General features: G+C 32.7%; 4 protein-coding genes across 10 annotated transcripts in view; 2 read left to right on the forward strand and 2 right to left on the reverse strand.

The window, feature by feature from the left end:
- The first annotated feature begins 2,428 nt into the window (after positions 1 to 2,428).
- On the forward strand, positions 2,429 to 5,368 carry LOC124631841 (ELMO domain-containing protein 2). The gene is made up of 2 exons (XM_047166470.1): positions 2,429 to 3,074; positions 3,318 to 5,368. Exons 1-2 carry the CDS (start codon positions 2,457 to 2,459, stop codon positions 3,738 to 3,740), a joined length of 1,041 nt encoding a protein of 346 aa, XP_047022426.1. The 5' UTR covers positions 2,429 to 2,456; the 3' UTR covers positions 3,741 to 5,368.
- A 50-nt stretch (positions 5,369 to 5,418) lies between these two features.
- On the reverse strand, positions 5,419 to 8,116 carry LOC124631842 (thioredoxin domain-containing protein). The gene is made up of 6 exons (XM_047166471.1): positions 7,777 to 8,116; positions 7,146 to 7,331; positions 6,807 to 6,945; positions 6,234 to 6,395; positions 5,961 to 6,086; positions 5,419 to 5,876 (listed from the first exon to the last, which is right to left on the reverse strand). Exons 1-6 carry the CDS (start codon positions 7,907 to 7,909, stop codon positions 5,675 to 5,677), a joined length of 948 nt encoding a protein of 315 aa, XP_047022427.1. The 5' UTR covers positions 7,910 to 8,116; the 3' UTR covers positions 5,419 to 5,674.
- A 429-nt stretch (positions 8,117 to 8,545) lies between these two features.
- LOC124632114 overlaps positions 8,546 to 24,291 on the forward strand; it is a 41,435-nt gene continuing 25,689 nt past the window's right edge. The window contains exons 1-8 of one of the 3 annotated variants that reach the window (XM_047166781.1): positions 8,546 to 8,664; positions 9,043 to 9,219; positions 10,598 to 10,792; positions 11,055 to 11,165; positions 11,731 to 11,784; positions 13,430 to 13,547; positions 13,840 to 13,957; positions 15,278 to 15,413. In XM_047166781.1, coding sequence (XP_047022737.1) covers positions 9,054 to 9,219; positions 10,598 to 10,792; positions 11,055 to 11,165; positions 11,731 to 11,784; positions 13,430 to 13,547; positions 13,840 to 13,957; positions 15,278 to 15,413 — 898 coding nt within the window. In that variant the 5' untranslated portion in view covers positions 8,546 to 8,664; positions 9,043 to 9,053. Of the gene's footprint in view, positions 8,744 to 9,042; positions 9,220 to 10,597; positions 10,793 to 11,054; positions 11,166 to 11,730; positions 11,785 to 13,429; positions 13,548 to 13,839; positions 13,958 to 15,277; positions 15,414 to 24,291 lie in introns of all 3 variants that reach the window. The other 2 variants (XM_047166780.1, XM_047166782.1) reach the window with 2 other exon arrangements.
- Positions 20,012 to 23,655, reverse strand: LOC124632115. Of its 5 annotated transcripts, none has more exons than XM_047166784.1 (4): positions 23,510 to 23,655; positions 21,928 to 22,107; positions 21,671 to 21,846; positions 20,012 to 21,245 (listed from the first exon to the last, which is right to left on the reverse strand). In XM_047166784.1, the coding sequence occupies exons 1-4, from the start codon at positions 23,560 to 23,562 to the stop codon at positions 21,070 to 21,072; spliced, it is 585 nt and encodes a 194-aa protein (XP_047022740.1). In that variant the 5' UTR covers positions 23,563 to 23,655; the 3' UTR covers positions 20,012 to 21,069. The 5 variants fall into 5 exon arrangements, with proteins under 5 accessions (XP_047022740.1, XP_047022741.1, XP_047022745.1 ...); XM_047166785.1 differs by having other exon boundaries at positions 21,677 to 21,846; positions 23,510 to 23,653; XM_047166789.1 differs by lacking the exon at positions 23,510 to 23,655 and adding an exon at positions 22,628 to 22,807 and having other exon boundaries at positions 21,677 to 21,846.

Below are 24,291 nucleotides of genomic sequence, written 5' to 3' on the forward strand. Positions count from 1 at the left end.
TTCAAATTTGGTGAAAACTTACCAATAAATAATCGCATCACTTTCTCAAACACAACACAAAAGTCATATTTATAACATTTTCAATCCATTGCAATACATTTCGTGCACTTATTTATGTTCAATAACTAAAAATCAGCACATAAAATACACAATAAAAATGAACAATATTTACAAGATCAAAGTCACAGACAAGTAGAGTTTGGAATAGAGTTTTATTTTTTTTTTCAATCATCGGTGTGCATTCGATACCTAAATCGGATATTTATTATAAATAATCGAATACCAATTTTATATATTTTTTTTAATAGCAACTTATTTCAATTTTATTTATTAATTTTAAATTATAGGTTCAATTTGTTTTTGTTGTTAAGAAAAAAGATATTTAAGTTTTATGAAAGTTTTTAGCATTAAATTTTTATATGTATTATTTATTTTGGTGTTGCGTCATTCGTAATAATTTTTAACTTTAATTGAATTTTTATTACCTATTACGGAATTTTAATTTATTCTTATATTATTTCTCAACAATTCTAAGATTTTTGTTTCGGCGGAGGGTAAGCCTGCTCATAGAGGTATTTAGCCTACTTCAATCGATCTCAGTGGCGTGCACTTGGAGAGGCCTATGTCCAGCAGTGGACTGCGATAGGCTGATGATGATGATGATGATGAAGAGGGTAAGCCTGTTGTTCTGAAATATAATGCGATTTGTAACTACCAAAGTAATGTACTTATTTGGTGATGAGAAACAATAATAATAATTGATTGATTTTAAAGTCACCAAATATTTATAACCGAATCCCAAAAAGGAGGTGGTTCTCAATTTGGATGTTTGTTTTTGGTCGAAAGGGTATATTCCCCATATTTGTTATTAGGTCCAGGATCTGATGATGGAAACCTTGAGAAATCGAGGGCAACTCTCGAAAATTGTAAGCATAGATAAGGTTATAACTTGACACTCAGATGTATGTCTGATAACACTATGAAACAGTAAAGGTTTGGAGCTGTCCTGATGATGGAGACCAGAGAAGGGCGAGGGATCTCGACAACCGAACTTCTCTCGTCTCCATCTCCTTCACTGTTGCAGAGGCCTCGTAAATACGAATAATATAAGCATAAACACGAGAAAGTTTAAATATTCAGTTGTCGAGTTCCCTCGAACTTCACTGGTCTCCATCATCAGTTCAGCTCAAAAACTTCACTGTTGAATAGTGCTACCAGGCAAACACCTGAGTGATAAGATTTCAACCTATGAATTTCTGCAACTTTCGAAAGTCGCCCTCGATTTCTCAAGGTTCCATCATCAGATCCTGACCTGATGATAACGGGACCACCTCGGAAGTATACGCTATCAAACAAAAAAAGAATCATTAAAATCGATAAATAAATGGCTGAGTAATCGCGTAACAAACATACAAAAAAAAACGGTCGAATTGAGAACCTACGCTTTTTGGGAAGTCGGTTAAAAATAAGTCGGCGGCGGCCATCTTTACATCTTGGACCAGCTTTCGATGAACAGCGAACTATTTGCCCTTTCAAACAATGAAATCGTCATAAAATTTTGCGATAACTACACCTAACTACGGCTCTCGTCAAATAGCTTTGCCGCTCAGTTAAAAGTTGGAAGTAACGAATCGCCATTAAGTTTGGCAGGTCTACAGGAATCCTGCACATAAAACACCCGAAGAAATAAATAAGTCTTCATTTGCCGTCTTCAGAAACCCTAAAAACCGAAGATTTTTTTTATTCCGGCTACAACGTATTTTCTACCACTGATTTTCTAGCATTTTTTTCAAAATAAATTAAGTCATTTTACTTTTCCTAATTTATTTTCAGATTATGGTAAGTACCTATACAAAAGTGCAATTTAGTAATATTATAATATAAAATTATTAAATCGATTCTTTATTTTAACGAATCGGATCATTCGATGCAAAACTTCTATCACCGTCGCAATCTTGTCTATGCGTCTTCAAATTTAAAAAAACAACTAATGTAAACAAACATGGCGAGTTCGATCAGAATTCCCGGTAATTACGATTGGATTTTAAAAAGGTATATTTCTAACGGGATGCTAAATATGAAAGGTTTGAATGCGTAAAAATAATTTAAATTTATTTAGTTATTTTATTTAGTACTCACAAATGTGGTTTGATTGGAAAGAAAATAAATATGAGCGTAAATAATTAGGAAAGTGTATGACTGATTCGCAGACCCCCAATTGGGGTCTAAACCGAGCTTACGGTGACATTGATGTTTAGACCCCGATTGGGGTCCGCTACGGATTTGACGGTTAATATATTAACTGATTTGGAAAGTAGAGGACCAACTTTATAAAAGTAATAAATTGTTTTTTTTTTTATTATTATATTAATGATATTAATGAAAATTTTGACGTTTGTTAAAATCTTGATTGAAAGGCACATCACTACACCGTATTATTAAAAAAAAATGTGGTCATGACAACCGATGTGAAACTGAACCGAAATAAAAAACAATTTTATTTCATTAATAAAACTGATGTATATAGTGACAACGTACTCTATATATTCGAAGAAATGATAATGTTTCACTTATGGTCGGTTCTACAGTGGTACCTGCGACCTTTCATCAAATGGTTCCTCAGAAAAACTACGAAGTTGTGTGAGCTACAGAGAATTTGTTACGGTGATAAACCTGGGGCTGAAAGAACGCGAAATGTGGAGAAATCATTGATGCTATCTCGTACCCGAGATGTGCAAGAGGTCGTAACGTTTTTAGACACTGTTGTGCGTGAAAGGAGATTTGTTGCTCGTAATTTTCGTGAAATCTTAGACCCGTCAATTAATATCATTGTCAGGGTAAAGAAAATAAATCCAAAACTACATGGGCCTTTTGTAGTATCTTTCCGACGATGCTTAGAACAAATCTGGAGCTATAAATGTTTGGTAGACGACGTCGAAAGGCTACGACAGACACAGTTTGACAGCAACAATGATGAGCATGAGAATAAATTGCTTAAATTGTGGTCCCTTCTAGTGCCCCATGTTACCCTTGACGCAAGGGTGACAAAGCAATGGCAATACATAGGATTCCAAGTAAGTTTATAGGCAACTAATATAATAAGAAGAACTCCAAAAGAAGTGACATAGGTTATAGTTTATCCCGGTACAGTAAGAAGTTTCCTCGGGATGCAGGTGAAGCAGTGTTTAAATAGATATTATATCTAATCTAACAAGTTGTACATGTATTTAATAATCCTGTGCAATTTTCAATTAGCTAATGATAATACAAAATAACTAATACTAAACTCATTATATTAATAAATATTTTAATTGCAGGGTGATGATCCAAAAACAGATTTCCGTGGAATGGGCATCCTTGGACTGGATAATCTTCTATATTTTGCTATGGAGTATCCTCAAATATCAAGCCATGTGTTAAGTCACTCACTGCATCCCAAATATGGCTACACCTATGCTATAGTAGGTATTAATATCACATCTATGGCATATTTTTTACTAAAAGATGGTTCTGCTAAAACTTATATGTTTAATGCGAAGCAATATTTACCTAATGTGAACCTATTCCACAAATTTTATTGTTACTTATTTTACGAATTTGATAAAATGTGGATAGAGTCAAAACCGGAAAACATAATGGAGTTTTCTGAAATTTTTAAGAGGTTTGAAAATGCGGTTAGAATGGCTCTGGCTGATCCTGCTTCAGTATTTAGAATAAATATTAATGTTGACAATGTTTAAATTAAATTTGACCCACCAGCTAATAATGCTAGTGTTATTCAGATCACTTAATTATTTAATACCACAAAATATTCTAGGTAGCACATGAGACAGAGTGACAATAATGAATTTAAAGGTGATACTTAAATAATACACAACATAATTATTATGTTATTTGCTAATAACACGAGCTTACATAATAATCTAAGTCAACAACTTAGATTTTTTGATGGATTGAGGTTTTTTTTTTTTATGTAGTTAGTTACATATTATTATGACAAACATAACTTATTTTCAATGTAAAGATAACAGAGAAATTACATACAAAATTAGAGATATTAATGTGGACCATTAATTAAGATTAACATAATTTTTATTTCTGATCTCTTCCTTGACTAATAAAAATAACCGTAAGCTCTTGAAATAGTGCAATACTTAGGACAACTAAGTTAAGAGTTTAGTTTTTGCTGTACACAAACAAACAACTTATGTTTAGTCACTGTGTATAAGTTTTATGTTGGGTTGGTTTAGTATATACCCAAACAAAGTCAATTATTTTAATTTATGTCCGAAATATATTATACTCATTTTATTATGCTTCAAATTGATATTCTGTGATTGTTAATCATTTTAATCCTGAGTACCTATTTTAATAATACTGATGAAACCTGCATTTTTTTTCAAGGCAATAATTTATTTCTAAATAATGTTAATGCACGATTTTGCTTAAAAGAAAAAACATGATGCTTCTTGCACTGCTGACATGATTTGTCAAATACTACACTTATCTATAGTAATATAATAACGGGAAAACATTTATTTATTTGCATATACCCTAAAGTTCCGAAACTACTGGACCAATTGGAAAAGTTCATTCACTGTTGGGAAGGTAGACTACCTCGAGAGTAACGTACAATTATCTTTTGTCTGAGTATGGGAAATAGTTACATCGGGACGCGGGTAAAACCGCGGGAAAACAGCTTGTTTTCTAGCGTCACTGGCTGTATAATTTTATAGGGTAGTTAGGTTTTTTACAGAATACTAATTTTCATTTATTTTTTTAAATTATATGGATGGAAATTAAAGCAATGCCAGCAATCTATGACTACTTTTTAAAATTAGGATATTTATGATAGAATGCCATCACAAGAGCAAAATAATCACAACTAGATCAAATGCTTATGCGCGTCTAAAAGGGCCATGCAATCTTGGCAAAAATGTTTTATGCACATTCACGTCCGCGCAAGCTATGGCTGAGGCATGTCCTGTAATATGGTAGATGCAGACTCTTAAACGAGCTACACAAATTTATCCATATATGTATTGCCATCCTGGAAATGTTTGACAAATATTACCAGGGCATTACTGCAATATTGCAGTCTGGCTGGTATTGCTTGCAATGTTGCTGGCTAGTGGCCACTGTGCAGCCACATATTGCATAAAAATGTAGCCCATCTAGACATCGCGCCTTCAACATGTACAATATTAATATAGACGAAATGTTGCAATATTTGGTATGTTGGGTGTTTATCAGATAATAATTAGTAAAAGTATGAATTAATTTATGATGTAACATGAGTGTTGTATGTGGCTTTTGCTATTTATTTATTTATTAAGAAAAATGCACATATTAAAAGTGTTGGACTTAACATGTTTATTTTCTTTTCTACCTTTGATTATATTATTTAATTAAAACACATTTTCAAGGTTTCTTCATGTGTATTTTAATGTCCTTGTCTACAATATACATAGTAAATAAAATATATGCAATAGTACTGAATTATAAATCCAAACAGCAACAAAAGTTACACTTTTGGATTCAGACCCTTTATCACCAAGTTACTTATTCACAACACAAATTAAGTAAATGCAAATTCTATAAAAATAAACGATAACTATAAATAAAATATTAAATGCATAAAAAATAGTTTTTATAGAATATAAAAATAACAAGATTATTTACTCTTCTTGTCTTTTTTCGGATCCTTGGCAGGTCTTGATTTTCCTGCTTTGAAAAGTGCTATTGCTGCAGTTATAGCTACTAATCCAAATCCTGCAACCCCGATTTGCCATATCCAAGGGTGTTCAGAGAGTATTTCTAGAGCAAAAGCTATGCTTACTTTAATCATTTGGACACACCAGTCTACCAGTTCATCGCTGTAATGAAGGAAATTAATTTATTTATGGGGAAATTCAAATTGATCACTATTCCATCAATAATTAAAATGGTAAATTACTTACAAAGGTGACGCCAGCAGGGGCACAGTTTCTCCTTTAGAGTTCTTATACCAGTCTTGAGCAAAAGTAACAAAAGATTTCACATCTTTCTTAGGCAAATCAAATCTGTACACCTTTCCAAGACGGAAGCTGAGAAAAGTGATAAGGGATTAATAAAAATGCACAAAATTTATTTTAAAAATATGTACAAAATGACACATAAAATACATCTTTATAAATTCATACTTAAAATATTAATAATTTTATAAATTCGTATAAGATTATTAAATAACTTACAAGAGGAAACTAGGCAGTTTGTTGACATTGAACCTCTTAGCTGTGTTGAGACCTGCCAGGTTGGCATCCATTCGTGCAACGTTGATGCGGCCCTTCAATGTGGCTCCCACACTCTCCCATACTGCATGCAACCTCTGACACTCCACACAGGATGCTCCATAGCTAGAAATAGAATGAAGATTTATAGAATGAGTTTCAAAATTTTCCAAGTTTTAAAATTAACATTTGTTAAACTAGCACTTGTTTTAAGTTATAGTCCTTTCAGAAATCAAAGGGCAGACCTATGCAGCAGTGGATATCGTATGACTGAAGTACTTAATGATAATAGTAGTGAGATAATAGTCCAAGAAATTTTCAGATTAAGGACTATTATTAGTCTAAATTATATAAAATACACTGCGCTTGCTAGTCCGTGGTCTCCACTCCAGCACTTTTCGGCTCCATAGGCCACCTGCTCTGCAAGCAATATGGCCTGCCTGTGGAGATCTAAGGGGGAGGCCTATGTTTAGCAGTGGACGTCTTATGGCTGAGATGATGATGATGATGATATAAAATACAAACTGAAATACTTACAACATGACAAACCAATCACCAGTGGTTGCACCAGTAGCTGCCTGAGTCAAATGCTCAAATATTTTATCAGTGAGCTCTTTAACTGAAGGCGCCTGGTTCTTCTCAAAGAACCCGTATATTTCATTTTCATCAGGTTCCCCTGAAAAATTTTGCTTTGTATAAAGTTGTTGTTGATATTGGAGTTTTTGTGTCAAAATATCTTTAACTTATCTAATCAAAATTAATTATCAAAAATCCCAAAGTAGGTTTGTAGTTCGAAAGATAGCTGTTGGACTGCGGTTCACAAGTTTCTAAGTTCAAATATAGAAGAGAATTGTAGAAATACATAAACAGTCTTACCATTAAAGAGTAAAGGTACACCATGTCTAAAGAAGACAAGTGCGGGATCCTTGGCTGGGTTATACAGCCTGCTCAAGTGGCTGTTTATTGCTTTCACACTAACAGCATTCAAATGCTTCTTAAAATCATCCTGTAGACTCTCTATGTGAGTTTCGAACTCCACACATTTATCACAGTTGGGTTTGCCTGAAAAAGTCAATATAAAATTTTAAACAACATATTTGGTACATTATGCATTGGTGTAGTAAATTAAATACATTTTATGACTCTGACTTGTGGTGTAGTCAAGTAAGTCTCTGCTAGTTAGGACCAAGCTGTGTGATACTAACAAACACTGATTAATAACAAAGAACAGCTATTATAGGAATTGGGATCATTACGCTTTGTGGTTCATTTAACAAAACCATAGGACCTAAAAATTCTGATTCGAGATGAAGACAAAGGATGTGACTATAAAGTAAAATAGTAGTGATTATAAAGTAGACTTATGAGTTGTGTTAGCGAAGGACGCTGTAGTATGGACAAAAAATACCGGCAAAGATTACAATCACCGCACATTCTGGTTGTGAATAACTTTACAATTTCTTCATAAGAAAATCAAGTTTCTATGCATAAATATGCAATTACTTACTAAATAAGACAATAAGCTTTTCTTTTTCTCTAATTAATTCAAGGAGATCATCATCACTAACACTTTGTAAAGTTTCGCTGCTTGCTTTTATGAATGAAAAAAGAAAAAGTATAAAACACACTTTGAAATGCATTTTATTTACAAGTAACTCTTATCGATAGAAAATAGAACTCAAACTCTTTTTACTTGGTAAAAATCTAAATTAAAACAGTGAAATAGTAAATAGAATTTAGTTATTAAACTCGGTCAGTCCATCACTGCACGTCACTGTCCTTCACCTTTCACCTCACTCACTCACACATTCGTAAACTAGAGAGGAGAAAAGTGAGTGAGATTAGGGTCATAATGAAAGACTGTCCCGGATGGATGTAACCCCAAGCAACGTGGCAATGCAAAAATAGACCTATAGAACAGTAAAACTCAACTAGCATAATGATTTAGAAAGTTCGAATTTTCAGACCCCTTTCATTGCTGCATAGCTATTAATAGTTTAGCAGCCGGGTCATACTTTAAATAAGGGTGTGGCATAAAAAAATATATCGTTACATATTTCAAACTGGGTTGAATGACGAGACCTAATCGGTGTTTGTTATACAAGGGTCATTTGTTGAAAGTCAATTACAAGGTTGTAAGGGGTCAGTCGCACTGTTTCTTTTAGTCGATTAAAAAAAAATTACGCCATCGATAGCATCGCCTAAATAATATGACATGAGAAGAATTGTGCACAGGGAATGTCAATTTGACAACATTTGTATTGTAGTTCTGTTCTGTTATTATCTGTAGTCGACGCAGAGACGTGAGGTGGTGTGATTGTACACGATTAAAACAAAAATAATATTGTTGTGAGATTAATTTCAGTTTGTTTAAGACCTACACTTAATTATTAAGGTATCTTGAAGTTATAATTATAAAGTTTGTTATTTATTGTGTTCTTTTAAGTCAAGAAAATAAAGGAAACCATCAACAGGTGAAGGCTTATTAGAATTTCAATGTCACAGCCTTTTCTGACCCACCTCTTCCCTTGTTACCAATCTAAACATGATAACCTTGTTCGATCAAACAAACTTAGCTCGTAGGCTCGTACTAGAACTGTCTCGGTTCTTGACGAAGCCGCATATAGCCTCAATAGTTGGCAATTTATCGATCTCTAAAAGATTAAGAAAGCTCTTAAGAAGGGAGGATAGAATGAGTCATAGTTCATAATTTGGTTGTGCTGACCTAATCCCAGTCCATTGTGATACTTGAATATTATTATTTTCTTTGTAGTTCGTAAAAAAATGGCGGAAGTTGAGGAAAAAGTGGTGATGACACCAAAATGCAAGACTGCTAATTCAACAACCCTTGTGATTGAGAGGAAAGTGGTGGAACTAGAAGCCAGTGATAAAATCCATGTAGCCGGCGGAGACCACACAGGAATCATTGTCAATAAAGAAAAAAATTATGGTATGTTCATTTCATGACCAGTTCTAAGCCCAGTGTAAATAATATACTTTCCCTTCAAATGTAATCCTAGAAACAGCTTGTTAAGTAATGGTTTCTGCTCCCTGCTTATAGTTAGCATAACAACAGTTAGATACAATTTATATTGGGAACGGCCGTTACCAGTCATGAACTAAAACAATAACATTAACCTAATTTTGGGTCCCGCCCACTGTAGGTAAATAAATAAGATTTTATGGATACCTTGATCATTTGAAAGTCAAGTGAGATTTATTGTTTTTTGAGGGTAGAAAGTTAAATCTTTTCTTAACAAAGTAATCCAGAGAAACCAAAATATGTCTTTTTAGGTATTTTATAAATGTTGTATTTATATATATTTATTAAATTTTTAATTTAATGTTTGACAAATCAATTCTTTGGATTGAGAACTAGTAGCTGCATATTTGCATAAAATATTACGAGCCTTGTTGATAAGTTAAAAGCTTTATATTCATTAGACCCTATATTCATGCTTTGTAGGCATAAATAATATATTATCAGTACTACCATGTAAAAGGTTATCAACAATTTGACCTTGCAATTTCCTGTAGGCTAGCTTTAAAATACATTCTAAATGTATTTTTATATCCCTGTTTAGTACACATTACATTATTTAAGTAACTGTTTCCTTTCGGTTTTCCTGTTGCCAAAGCTTCTGCAAAATAATAAATAAACATTGGTTTTAGAAAACATCAATGTTCAAAAATAGAAACTATTTAATTAGAATCAATAATTTACAATGCTAGCGATCCCACTTTCATTAAACAACAATAATAAATTTAGTAGCAATAAACACAAAATATGTTTTATGCAAATGAAGATAAAAACAACCTTAACGAATATGTCATAAAGTCTAGAATTGCATATACTTGTACTAAGAATTGTTCTGAAGACTTATGAGTAATCATAAAATGTAACTATTCCTCAACGGCAATTAAAAATTATCATTCATTAAATTTATCAACTCACTAAGCAAGACAATGAGCATTGTTCTTTATTGGTACAATGTGCTTGCAGCTTGATAGATACGAAAATTAATTGTATGTAACTTAAGTTTTTTATGTTGGAAAAAAAAACAAAAATGTACACAGCATTTATGATTACTCAGCATTACTAATGTCTGAGTCTTGAAATATCTTGCACTCTATTTTGTAAAATCCCAGATTTTATTTTTTGTTAAAATTAATATTCGTAAAATGTTTTCATATAGTTAAAAGATCTATCTTTTTTTTCACAACATAAGTATGTGTGAACGATTTTAATGATGTTCTCATGATGAACAACTTTGAATCATCATTGTGTACACTATTTGGCGATAATGCATTATGTATTCATGTTTCAGAGAATGGAGTGTCGGAGCCTTGCCATGCCCAGTTGGAATTCTACGTATATTTGGTGTCCGGCGCGACGGGCACTCACACAAGAGAAGCCCGTGCATTGCGATTCTGGTTCAAACCAAGTATGACGCCAAATGAAAGACCTTATGAAGCACAAGCTTTCTTCAGAGAACTTGTCAGCCCACAAGATTTTCCTAAAGGTAATATTTATTTTCTTGCCAAAAAACATATTATAGTTAAATCTAGAGAATATTAAATCTTGCTGATAGTTACATTATGCAGTTTAAGAGTATACAAGTGTACATATTGTGACTTGTATGGAACTGTGACCATTACTGAATTACTTTTCTAAACCGAAAAATGAAGCCTCTATTAAGTATTTAATACTAATTTTTGTAACTTTATCTTGTTCTTGGGAAAAGGCTTGGGGCATGATGATCTTATTTTGTTTCTCAATTTCAGATTATGTGGGCTACATAAAGAAAATAATGAAATTAATGCAGCACAAATATAACCAGCTAAAACTACTTGAAGTAGAATTAAGACAAGAAGCGGCCGGACCTCCTTTACCTGGTAAGCTAACCTCTTTTCTAATTATAGTAGTCATTGCACATACATTGGGATAAATAACAGTAATAGAATTAAAAATAATGAGTACATCTTTAATATGGGGTTGCTTGAGCATAGGTGCACTTATAAACAGTTGAATAATGAACCTTTTATTTCAATGGCCTTTTTATTTATTGAAAAGCTGGGTGCAGATCTAATCAATGTGGAATTATGTTATTTTACTAAGGCTTAGGCTATAAAGATAATTATTTAATAATCACAAGTTTATAGTATTGATTTCCCATGAAGTGATTGTTCTTCTTACAGTTATATTTTAAACATAAGATATGAAATCATTGGATACGATTGATAAAGAATAAAGGTTTTTGTTCCAATATTTCCCTTACTATAATTGTCATTGAACATATTCTACTAGAGGGTTGCTCAATAATGAGACAGCTATATGACATAGATTTTCATTATTTCAGTCTGTACCCAGCGTAAATAATTTCTCTTAGTTTTTTACCCTTTATAAAGCTTAATACAATAATAATAAGTACTTACATATGTTTTTAATTTTATGGTACAGAAGCAAATGGCGTTATAACGAGTAAGAGTGTTATATACAACTTTTCTAATGGCTGTATGTATATTATTTTAGTATGTATTACTTTTATGCATGTATGTACTGTATTCTGTATCTGTTTGAGTGTATCTTCATCTTGAAATACAGTTAGTGCTCTTTAGTTCAGTCACAACCATAGAAACATCATCAAATTTAAAAATCAAAACTACTTACAATAAATATAACATTGTAAGTAGAATATTTTCTAAGACAGGATGTCTTAAATCTCCAGTGAAAGTGGTTTTACTGTTGAGTTAAAACTGGATTTTACAATTGGCAATCTACAAACTTTCTATTTATTATTATTGGGTATCAATCATATTAAAACTATCTTAGAGACAAAAAAATGCAGAGTAATAATATTTACTAACATGACATTCTCTCAGCACTTTAGTTATCATTAGATGATAAACCACATTTCAGATATCAACAATTGAATAACTTTAGGATTTCCTATTGATAAAAATATGTATCATATTTTCTTAACTGCTTGATAAACATAATATTACCTAATAGTGTGATAATATTATAATTTTAGTTTTTTTGTCATATCATAGTGTTATATTTAGTAATATACCTACATTTTTTTGTTTTGGTAACACTTTCATACTAAGCTGCATTCATTAGTGGCGTTGAAGTGGTGTTTATACAAATAGTAACCAAGTTATTAGGTCAATTAATTTTAGAATACACGTTTTTCCTTTCAATGCAATACACTAATGTACTGATAGCATGTTTGAGTTTGATATTGTTTGGATAATAATTTAGTTAATGTACTAGGTACATATTATTACGTTATGATTGTCCCATAGTCTGAGCCCTGAAGACTCTGGGTTCGATTCCCGGAATTGACAATGTTATTGAGATGTGTAATCTGATATTTATCGACAGCGACCCGGAATCTAGATTTGCGCAATTTTCTTTATTGGAATTATATATAACTGTAGCTGGAATTGCAGATTTCCAGATTGAACTTACCCTTTAGTCATATAGTTTTAGCAACAACTACCCACAGTAGCCATCATGACATGTCGCCTGGCTGTTTTAATTAAGTTAACATCTAAGAATTAATGCATAATAATCGTCTTTAAATTCTTCAGTAATAGTAGTCATAGTATATTTTAATTTTTATTTGTCTAACCAAATAATATTAAATATTGCCCCTATACTCCCCTCCCTAGCTGGCATACAGAATATATTGTTTTCAAATCAGTGCTAATGTCCGCTATAAAATTATCATATTATCGTCACAGAAAATGACATCATAACTTTTATGCAATGGCAGCGACAAAAATAAAGATGACGCAGTGATAAAATATTTCTATGACGAATCAATGTATGATGATAACATGAGATTTTTTTTTCGACCTTGGATCGGAAATCTCTAAAAAGGACCTAGTAAAGTAAAAAAATAAGAATTTTTCAAAAATATAATAACTTACCTAAAATAACGACTTCAATAGCATACCTTCAACTTTTTCCTAGGTGTGAAAAATACTATGCTGAAAACTGCATCAACATAGATTTAGCCAAATGTGAGATTATCGCACACAAACATACCTACCTACAATTCAAACTGAGAACCTCCTTTTTTAACTGGTTTAATAAAAAAGCTATGAAATTGTTGTTTTGGCAATGTTTAATGCATTTTGTTTTATTTTAGCGTACATTGAAGACAGTGTGTTGAATCAAACTCAGGATACGGTTATATCAGAACAGAGAGTACTGGACATGATAGAGAATGCATATCCTAACCCATTGACTGTGGACGATTTTGTCACGTAAGTAATTAATATCTAATTAAATATTTCTAGCCTTTTTGATACAATTCTATCTACTAGTTCCACTGCTTAGCAGTTCTACAAATATTCCAATCTCTATAGGACACTTGACAGTATTACAATTTTTTTTTTCTATAGTATATATTTTTTCACTGACAAAATCCTTGTATATTTTTATTTCATTGTGTAATATTGAAATCTGAAACATACTTATAGATCACTTAGTACTTATATTTACTAAACATAATTAAAATGTCTATGCTTTAATTCTACAATTTCATATTTATTGCAGAGCTGGAAAATGGTCGAAAGCAGAGGTAAAAGATGCGCTGGAGTCGCTAGAAGAGAAAGGATTGACGCGTGCCATGTCAGAAGGATTGTATGTTCGACAACATAGTGTAGATACACAGGTAATATTAAAAGGAATATTAAAAAAGAACACCTATATACTAAACCTATATACCTATATACTAAAAATAATGTACATAATTTGCAATCTTTTGACTTTAATTAAGTCGACGTCCTGTAGACCACTCTTATCTAACTACATCGTGGCCGTTTATATTATACCTACTTATTTCATTCAAACGGATTAAACAATATAATTGAATAGGTAGAGACGGACTGTCTTAGGTTCACACAAAATTAATAATAGTACCTACTCATTCTTATTTTCTTAAAACACTGCACTACGTCTTTTTTCCAGTGTGAGAAATACCTACCACATGCATAAATGCAGTGGTGAACATAAATAGATAGCTGGCCTCTTTTAATTCTGAATTATTGCAATACACTTCCCAGAAACTACATTTCAACCTAATGTTGCTTTAAATTGGGTTGAGAATTGTTTGACGTCACATTTCTTGAGCATGAATTATTGCTGAAGGAACCACTTGTTAAGGCGGTTGCATCAAATCCCTCTTAAAATAAATTTAGAAGCAACGCCATCTATCATTACAAACAAGCTTTACCGTACCTATCGAGAGCTAAACCAATAATCGCAAATATTGAACTTTGAAATACAGTAACATCCTTTTATATTAGTAATAAACTAGTACATAGGTAATCAAACAGATGTCGCTGTTGGTCACTGTAAACAATGATTTATATTGTTTAGTTTCCTTGGTTGAGTAATGTTTTAACTTGCATACATAGAGATACCTAAAAAATGTATGATTCTAATACATGCAGGAAAGTTCAATGAACGCTTTAGAAGCTCTTAAGGAGGAAACAAACAGAAATAAAGTGGATCAAACTGATTGATGCTGTAATATATTTGTTAAATTGGTTTAACCACGGTTTAGCCTTTACGGATATACAATCAAAGAATTTTGAGACTAGGTAGAAGATACATACCTAATTTTGAAATGACGAATTAAATCAGAAAGCATAGTTGACGGTCTCACTTCTGTACCTACATTTCTACATACATTTTCATAAGAAAAAGAATAAGTAACAAAGCCTCATCCAAGAAAATTCCTTCCTTTTTCAAATTGTAAGAAAAATAACTGAATAACGCCATTGTTTTGCACCAGGTCGTGAAACAAATGCTATAGTTGTGCTCGTCGCGCCAGCCGAGCATAGCTTTTTTAACCGCACTGTATAATCAATAAGCAAAGATGATTATCTCACTTCTGTACCTATATTTCAACACGATTTTTTATAAAATAAGTCCTTTCTTCTTGGAAATGTTAAAAAATATATTGAAATCCACCAATGCTTTGTGGCAGGTTGTGAAACAAATGCCACAGTTGTGTTCTTCGCGCCAGCCGAGCATAGCCGTGATAACTGCTTTGTATTGCGAGAAGCAAGCCGTCGATGCCATGATGGATAACCAAGAGACTTACGTGAGATACACCACTGTTGGTAAGTTGAACAAGTATTCTATTTTATTCAGACACTACAGGACTGATAAAAAAAACCGTGTTAGATTTTTTTTATTACAATATTAGCTGTTTCTCACGATTCCACCGATGTCCCTTAAGAACTCTTTCCAGTACCTACCCAGAAAAAATAGTGTAGGATACTGAAAGAATTTTTCAAATCGGTTCAACAGTTCCGGAGCCTAGTAATCGCAAAGCGGGACGCAGTCGATACCGTGGGAAACAGCCAGTATTGAAACGATCACTCCAAAACGACTAATTCCATTGACATGAGGTTTAAGCACGTGTGATTCTATAAATAAATTATAAAAATCGATAGTACAATTCGTGACCTGCGCTCCTACAACTTTTTACGATAATCGTTAAATAGAGAAGAGTACTATAAAGAATATTTTACAACTTATATCGTAAGCGGAAAAGATGCGTCAGAGGTTCAGGCGGATAGTCGCACAGATGTTGAAGATAAGATTAAGGGTATTCCTAAGTGATTGTATAATAATCTAGTTAGTGGCAAGAAGTTAACGAAAACATCTCTTTTGAGTCATGAAAAATGTTAATCTTTTTCCCCTTCTAATATTGAGGCTATATACTTACGAAGTTAGAAGGTATACATAGGTAAAAAATGCGTTGTAAACCGCAAGGTAACATTAGTATTAATTTTACTGCAGTCATCCCTTGGAATTAGTGCCGCTCGTCACGTTTCAGAATTTAACCTTCTGAGGGATGAGCAAATAATATTATTAAAAATATTACTTCATCAAACGCAGCCTTGCAGTCAGAAATAAAATAATCAGTATATATTAACTAAGAGATCATTAATCATTCATAACATATTCGACTAAAATATTACACATTTTAATTGATGAGTCAGCCTTGAAATGTACCTAAGAATGTACAAGTTCAAGTAACGTACTTGACACCTTATCCTTGATATCCTCGTAATGATTCATGAATTACAATCATGACTTATCAGTCTAACCACCGACCAGTGTTAGTTTGTTCAATAATGAGGTTTGTGAATCGAATCGAAATACCTATCGGTATCGCTATTAGGGGCATTGTTTACCAAAATGATTTACGTTGTGCATGGAAAATTATTTTGTTTTTTAATTCTTTGTTTATATTTAGTCTTTAATGGCCTTACTACAAAAACTTTAAACCCTGTTTTACACTTGTCTAATAAAATTTTGGCTGCAAAATGAACCATATGTCAACGTCATAATTTGTCATTTTTTTAGACAAGGCATAAACTGACGTTTAAAAGTTTTTGTGGTAAGGCGGTAATCGTTTTAAACATAGACCTGAAAGGATAATTAGAGAATGTAGCAACTTATTAATTCAGCATTCAGTGTCATCTTATCTAAATTCATGAGTATTCAGAACTAGAAATGGCAATGAAGTATAAAAGGAAATAAATACTTGTGATAGTACCTACATCCTTACAGTGTACTCAAGCACTGTTGATTCTTAGTCATTGTCAGGAAGTATCCAATTTGAAGTAATGCCCGTATTATTAAGAAGTCTCGAATTTGTCCGTTATTATGAATTCGACCCCTATGGAATCCTATGCAATCCTATGCATTATTGTCATTACTCACGACGGAACGGAGCAGGTATATGCGCTTAGGGTGAGAGATGTGCGTTTGTGAGTTTGTGTACGTTTGAGCAAAGTAATGTAATATCCTTATCCCTCCTATCTTCTAAACTAATGATCTGATTTTGAGACAGTTTTCAATAACGGATTTGTGTTCGATGAGTTCATGTTCTTAGATAGGTGTCATGGCTATAACTCACTAGGGGGCGCCACAATATTAGTGCCAAACAATGTTGCAATGTAATCAAAACGTCTGATTACAATTCTGTTTTCATCAGCAATGTGTACGTGCTTAATACATGTTCCCAAATAATAAAAATTACGCCTGTAACTCACTAGAGGGCGCTACAATATCAGTGCAAAATAATATTGCAATAACATATTATATAGACTATAATTCGTATATGCTCTCTAAAAAGTCTGAAATAAAATTAAGCAAAATTAAAAATTTTGAAAAAACCCCCGACGGTAAAAATCTTATTGAAAAATAATAAAATAACTCAAAACCCCCGACTTAACCCAATTATATCTCTATCTCTAATTATATATAGGAATATCGTCGGGGGCTGCCTTTTCTATATGACATTTAATAATTAATTGAGTGTATTTTATGTCATCGTTAAACATCTACAATTCTTCGATAATTGTATTCACGACACTAGAAATCCTTTAGCTGGTTTAATGGCAGCCCCCGACGGATATTCCTATATAATTGGGTTAAGTCGGGGTTTTGAGATATTTTATTATTTTTCAATAAGATTTTTACCGTCGGGGTTTTTTTCAAAATGTTTAATTTTGCTTAATTTATATTTGGTTTCGGTCTCACTACATCTATACTAATATGATAAAGAGGAAACATTTTTTGTTTTTCTTCGAAACTAGGTACTGATCCGATTTAAAATCTTACACTGTTGGGGCGCTACACTCTTCCCGAGTACATAGTCTATATTTTATCCCGGTTCGGGCAGTAGGTAGTTCCCACGGGACGCGGGTGTAGCCGCGGGAAAACGGCTAGTCCGAAATAATACCTACATACTACTCTTACACCTTGCTTGCGTCACATGAAAAGTCCTAGTTTCCCTGAGTCACAGTATAGGTACCTACTCAACTAGTTTCCCAGAGCCTTAGTCACTTATATCGAGATTGTTTTATAAATATTGACGTCAATTTAATTTAACGCAATAATAAGCCAACCTACGACTCGTCATTAGAAAACACGTAGGTAAACCTATGATTATCCTAACACCTCTATGAACATGTGATTGAAGAGCTTTGGCTTAATATCAGAAACTAGAAACTACTAGTCCGGATTCAAAAAAAGCTTTTGTGTTAGATAGAGAACATTTATCGAAGAAGACTATTGGCTTTTTATACGGGTGCGCAAAGGGCTTCCCACGGGACACGGGCAGAAGTTAGTCATCAAATTACGCAAGTTCATGCTAGTTACGATGCGACTATCCTTGTAAACTTTATGGAAACTAAGCTTCTAAGATACACGTGACTATGTTTACCTATTTATGGTATTCCCCTTATTTTGATTATGTTATAAATATCCCAGTCCTGTGTATTTTATGAATGAAATAGTACAGGAAAACAAATACGGAAAACTTTAATGCACAACATCACGTATGCAATCATATTTACGTCAATCGTAACCATATTGGATAACGGTATTATTGGGAAAATATCCCACGGTGATACATAAGACAATGTATAATAGGGTTGTTTCCAATTTTCGGAAATCTATTTAGATAGCTTCTAAATAATTTTAAGATCACCCTCTCTTTCATTTTTCGTCTCAAATCTTTTTATTTTTTATGTATTACATGTTTTTCTATTTGTCTTAAAATATTGCTCAGAAAACGCTAGATCACGTGACTGTGACGTCAACGTTCTCTGTTCATTCCTTTACATTTTAAAGCACATCTAACGAGAAAAAACTAACATACCAACTAATGGATTTCTTAATTTTAATAATGTATTTTCATAAAATAGCTACAAAAACTATAATATTTTATACATATAGATTATTCTTATACATTTGCACAAAAATAAAATACCTCAAATGTTTTGAGTTGTGTACGCGGAAAAATGAAATGGTGCAAAGAAACGTAAAGTTTGTGTTTATTTATATTGAGGTTATGTTTGTGTCCGCGTTCGAAAAGATTTGATGCTTTTTCAAAAAACTTAAATTAAATGAATGTCTACAAGGTTTGTGTTGTGCGAGACTGTGGAAATACGACCATTAGTGCTCTAAATAAACTGTTCATCCACGTACCGCTGAATAAAAATCTTGGTTATTGGCCAAGAATTGAGCGACCATAAAAGAGTCTACTCTTGGCAGATTGGAACTATCAGCTTTCATAAATCCTTTCTCCATAATTCTTTAGCAGTTGTATCACTTCAATGCAATTAACACACAGAACTTCACAGAAGCAAATAAACAAAACATTAATTCTGAGGTTATTTCGATATATCTGTCACTGTCAAATACTTGTCACTGTCAAATATAGAAAGGATGACGTCATCGGTCTCTTCTCGTCCTTTTTAATGGCGTGACGTCACAGGCTCAAAATTAAAATTTCATAAATTAATTAAAAAATATATGGTCAGTTATAAATAATATAATATAGCTTATCGTGTTTCTAGTTTTGTGAACTTTCGTTGCATTTATTTAATTTTATCTAAATGAATACTAGGAAACAACCCTATTATGAGATTGACTATAAATAATTATGTGTAGGTATAAGTAGTCTTGTAATTTTGTTTTTACGTACAGTAATTGCGAGTTCCTAATGATCATTCTTCGGCTGTTCTGAATAAGTCTGGGTTTCTATCGTTAGAAGATTTTTGTGTTTTATAACTGTTGTTGTGAACCTGCTGGGTTAAAAAAACGGCTCCATTGTGACCAGAAAAGTCTTAATTACCCGGCTGATATTTTATGTCATAAACATAACTCTGTAATTGAGAAAATAATACAAATAAAATTATGTGAAAAATTGTATTCTATTTTAAATATGTCACGCTTTGTGTGCATAAGCAATTATCTTCACAAGGCACATACACAAACAACAAAATAAGTAGGTTTAAAATTACGTAACTATGTAATTATAATAAGCAACATCTAAGGACAAAACAGTAACTTTTAAATAATGAATGTCTATAGATAAATGGTGGGATCTTGACGACTAAACATTGGAGACACGTAATTTTCATAGATTTCTAAATTGTTGATTCATTACAATGACAAACAGTGATTCTTTTTACAACAAGTCACGTCTACGTCTCGTTACTGGGCACTTGATAATCGCTAAAGTAAATCGTATTGTACTAGTTGTAAGGTCGAGTGTCAAGTGACATAATTCAATTAGCTTTGAAGATTGGCCTCTAACGAATATGTAGGCGTGGCCATCAAGGTGATTGTATTTTGTTTTTTAAGCAACCATTTTAGTATTCAGTATAAGTTGGTTTTCTCTATAAGGCAATATATACAAATTTACGTATCATCCTTCACTAAAACAAGCGCAAAATTCTCATATATAAGGAAATTACCAATTAGATTGTAACATCATTAAATAAATGCGGTTTTGCTAATAATTTTAACCAATTTGCATAAAGTGCAATATAGGCAATAGTGGAACGATTACTAATGGAAAGATAGTAATTAACAATGCAGGAAGGTCAATTATACATTATCATAATAGTATCCACGTCTATTTACTAATTGCAATATATCTAAATGCTTGAATAGGATATAATTGTTCATAGACAATTGCAAGGATTTATGATATCTAAATACCATACTTAAATACTTCAACGGCAAGTATACACAACTATTGTTCTTCATTCCTGTATTATTTTCTCGATATAAAACAATATACATTTCTGTAAACAGCTACAATTAAATTAATATCAATAAAATATAAATAGATTGGACAGATTCATAATACTTGTGATGTCAGACAGCCTGAAGCATTTCCAGACAAATACAAAAGGTGTAACAACAGATTCTTACAACAAATATTGGTATATAAAGGACTTTACACTATCCAAAATGGAAATCCAGTCCTGATACCCTATTAACATCACCATTGACGGTTAAGAATCTTATGTTCGCCATCTCATGTACTAATTCCACAGTATGCAAGTAGGAATCTCCTATGTATATATCCATCATTGTGCTATCATCCCTCATTTTAAATTGCATACGGAAGTGATAATCTGGAAGTAAACATAATGATAGTTATGTGTCTGTTAAAAACATATGGTAAATATTATATTAAAACAGTGTATTATTAAAGACCAGTAAAACAAACTGATAGGGAAGGTTAAGGTAATCTTAAAGAATTTATAAAATTAAATAAGGTGTATTTTGAGGAAAGAAGTGCTGCATTAAGAGAACACAAGACTAATAGAAGTCTAGTAAAGTAATGACAATTTATTTTTTATTGTTACTGATGGCCGCTACTTGTTAAAACTGAATTATTTGTCAGTGCAGTATTTTGGACTTTAGTGATGCCTTCAAAGTTAAAGAGATGATTGGAATGATAAGAAAACATGCCCCAAACCGTTATATACTCACAAATAACCAATGTTATTCCTTTTAGATGTCATGCATCTACAACATTTTAATACAATGTACATACTTTTACCTGCATAGAAATTTACGGCTGAATCTTCGTACTCAATAGTTGGTGAACCATCCTTCACTTTAGTTATAGTCAGTTTGTCAGAGTACTGAGGTGGGAAATACATCTCTAACTGACAGGCAAGGTTGCTGTAATCTGGTGAATTATACCCAATCACTAATCCAATTCTCAATCTGAAATTGTGAAAATGAATCATTAGGTACATCACTATTTGATAATGAAACAAAAGACGAAAGTTAAAAAAAAATACATACAAGCTTGGCTGATTTGTTGTTTCACAGTTGACAGTAATTCTGTCATTGGGTTCCAATTGTTTTGGTAAAACAAATATTCTTTCCATCTTTAATTGTGGCGTGGGCCACGGCGGAGCTCGAGTCAGTTTCCCGGTCCCGTTTAGCTGCACACTATACGGCTCGTCAGCGGGCGTCCCGTTTCTAACATAAACAATACGATATTAGTGTTACGATGTAACTACAATGTAGAATCACGAAATACTTTGATTATGTAGATCCTACATAATCAAGAGGTATAGTTCAAAACATTAAATTATGGATGATAAGATGAGATATGGTTTAATGTTTACATAGCATTTCCACTACACTGATCCTAACCTATAAACTGCATAGACACTACATGACTTTATATTGACTCAGGTGGCATTTAACTTGCAAATGATAAGGACGGTGATTATAATTAAAACGTATAAGTTGTACACTTTTTACATGATTTTGCGCAAAAATACAAGAGCTCTTTCTGTTATTGTTTGACGTCTAGTCAAAAACTGACAGGTCAACAATAGACTATCTATGACATTGTCAAATAAAAAGCTGCGTCCGGGAATGTTCTTGATTCTATTTCGTCACGTTCAACACTTTTCTATTTTCAAGTGTTTCACTCACTTTATTAAAGTCATTTTTAACTTTTCGATATAAAACTACGTACTTAAAATCATACCCAAATAGGCACTCCCAACAGGATTTTGCCATCTCCAACTATTTTGGTACACAATATTTTTCTTACACGTCAGACGTTTACAGGCGTCAGTGTTTCACCGTGCCTGCTAAAGATGAATCTGAGATTCAAGTTGCTTTACGATGACGTAATGATGAAAACAAACACACAGGCACTGATTCCACCGACCTCGAAATCGTCTCGTAGATTGTTCTACGTCATTTCATCGACGCGTAGCTCACTTCGACATTTCACTTGATACTGCAGGCTTGTTTTCTGTTGTATTACATTCACCCGCTGTATATTTAAGAACGTGTAACACTTAGAACAGATGCTGCGTGAAAACTGGTTAGAGAATCCTCGCTTTGATTTTATAATAGCATCGGTATTGTCGATACATGTGTATATTATATGTTCGTGTATGGATTGTATTGATACACAGCTTGAGAGTTGATAATATTGATAATGATAAACGGTTCATCGTAAACTTAACTATAGTGTCTACCTATGATTACCTACTGATTCAAGTTTATTGTGGGCTCTTGCATCATTGTCGTCGAGTTGATAAGCGTTTTTTTTTTATTTATTAAATAAAACACATCATCACTTCAAATTCCTACGTTTTAAAAATCCAATGTTGAAGAATCTCATCAGAAGAATCCTCTTATCTGCTTATTATTGCCGCACTTCTCACTGTTATAGTTTAAAATAAATAATGATTTTTTCATTTTCTTTTCATTAAAGGAGATGATCAAATAAAAAAACCTTGAGTCGACCGAAACTTGGCCATTTTCGATGATATCATATTTTTTGTTAAAAGTCTCAGTAGGCTCGGAGAAAATATGTGAACCAAATGTTTGGTACTAAAAGGTGAAAAACACTCACTTAATTTTACTCTGTGTTCCTTTTGCATTTGTTTTCTTTGCTGTACTTTTCATAGCTTATTTTTTGAACACTAACAAAACCAAATACTTTAACAGCAGCCTGGCCTTCCAAAAGTTTTCCTTATACTGAATGAATATTTCCAATACTTTATCAGTAAGAACTGATAGTAGTATCTTTATATGGGATTCGGGACTAGTCATATTTGTAAATAAAAAAATACACAACGTAATGAATGGCGGTACGAGTTTACGATATTCGTGAAGGTCGAACGCTCAAGTCTTTTAACTTTGGTCATTTTACAGCCTGTGAGTAGGTTCATTTTAATGTGTCTCCACTACCCATATCAGTAAGTTCGTGTTTATGGCATGGATGGAGTATTTTGAGGATGTTTGTCAAGAAACTTCAAAAAACTTCCTAGGAGTGTCTACGTAAATACATGGTGTGTATTTAGCAATAAAGATTAGGTCTTAATCCTGGAGCCCGATTCTCCTAAGTTAATACTGTCAAAATCGAATAGAAATCGAATCGCAATATGATCGCAATAGCAGTTTTAACAAAATTGGGCATTCTGCTACTAATAAAAGACCAATCGTATTCGATTGACATTTGATTGGTGTGCGATTGGTCTGCTATTTTGGTAATTTTGGTCTATACGGTAGTTTGCTGTACAATCATTTTGCAATCGTAAATCATTTGCAGACAAAATGATTCATTATTGAATGACAGAAAAGGATAAAAACGTTTATTTCAAAGAAAAAATAGCGGAATGCCACATATGCTGC

The sequence above is a fragment of the Helicoverpa zea genome, chromosome 7 (genome assembly GCF_022581195.2).
Source record: "Helicoverpa zea isolate HzStark_Cry1AcR chromosome 7, ilHelZeax1.1, whole genome shotgun sequence".
NCBI classification, from domain to species: Eukaryota; Metazoa; Arthropoda; class Insecta; order Lepidoptera; family Noctuidae; genus Helicoverpa; species Helicoverpa zea.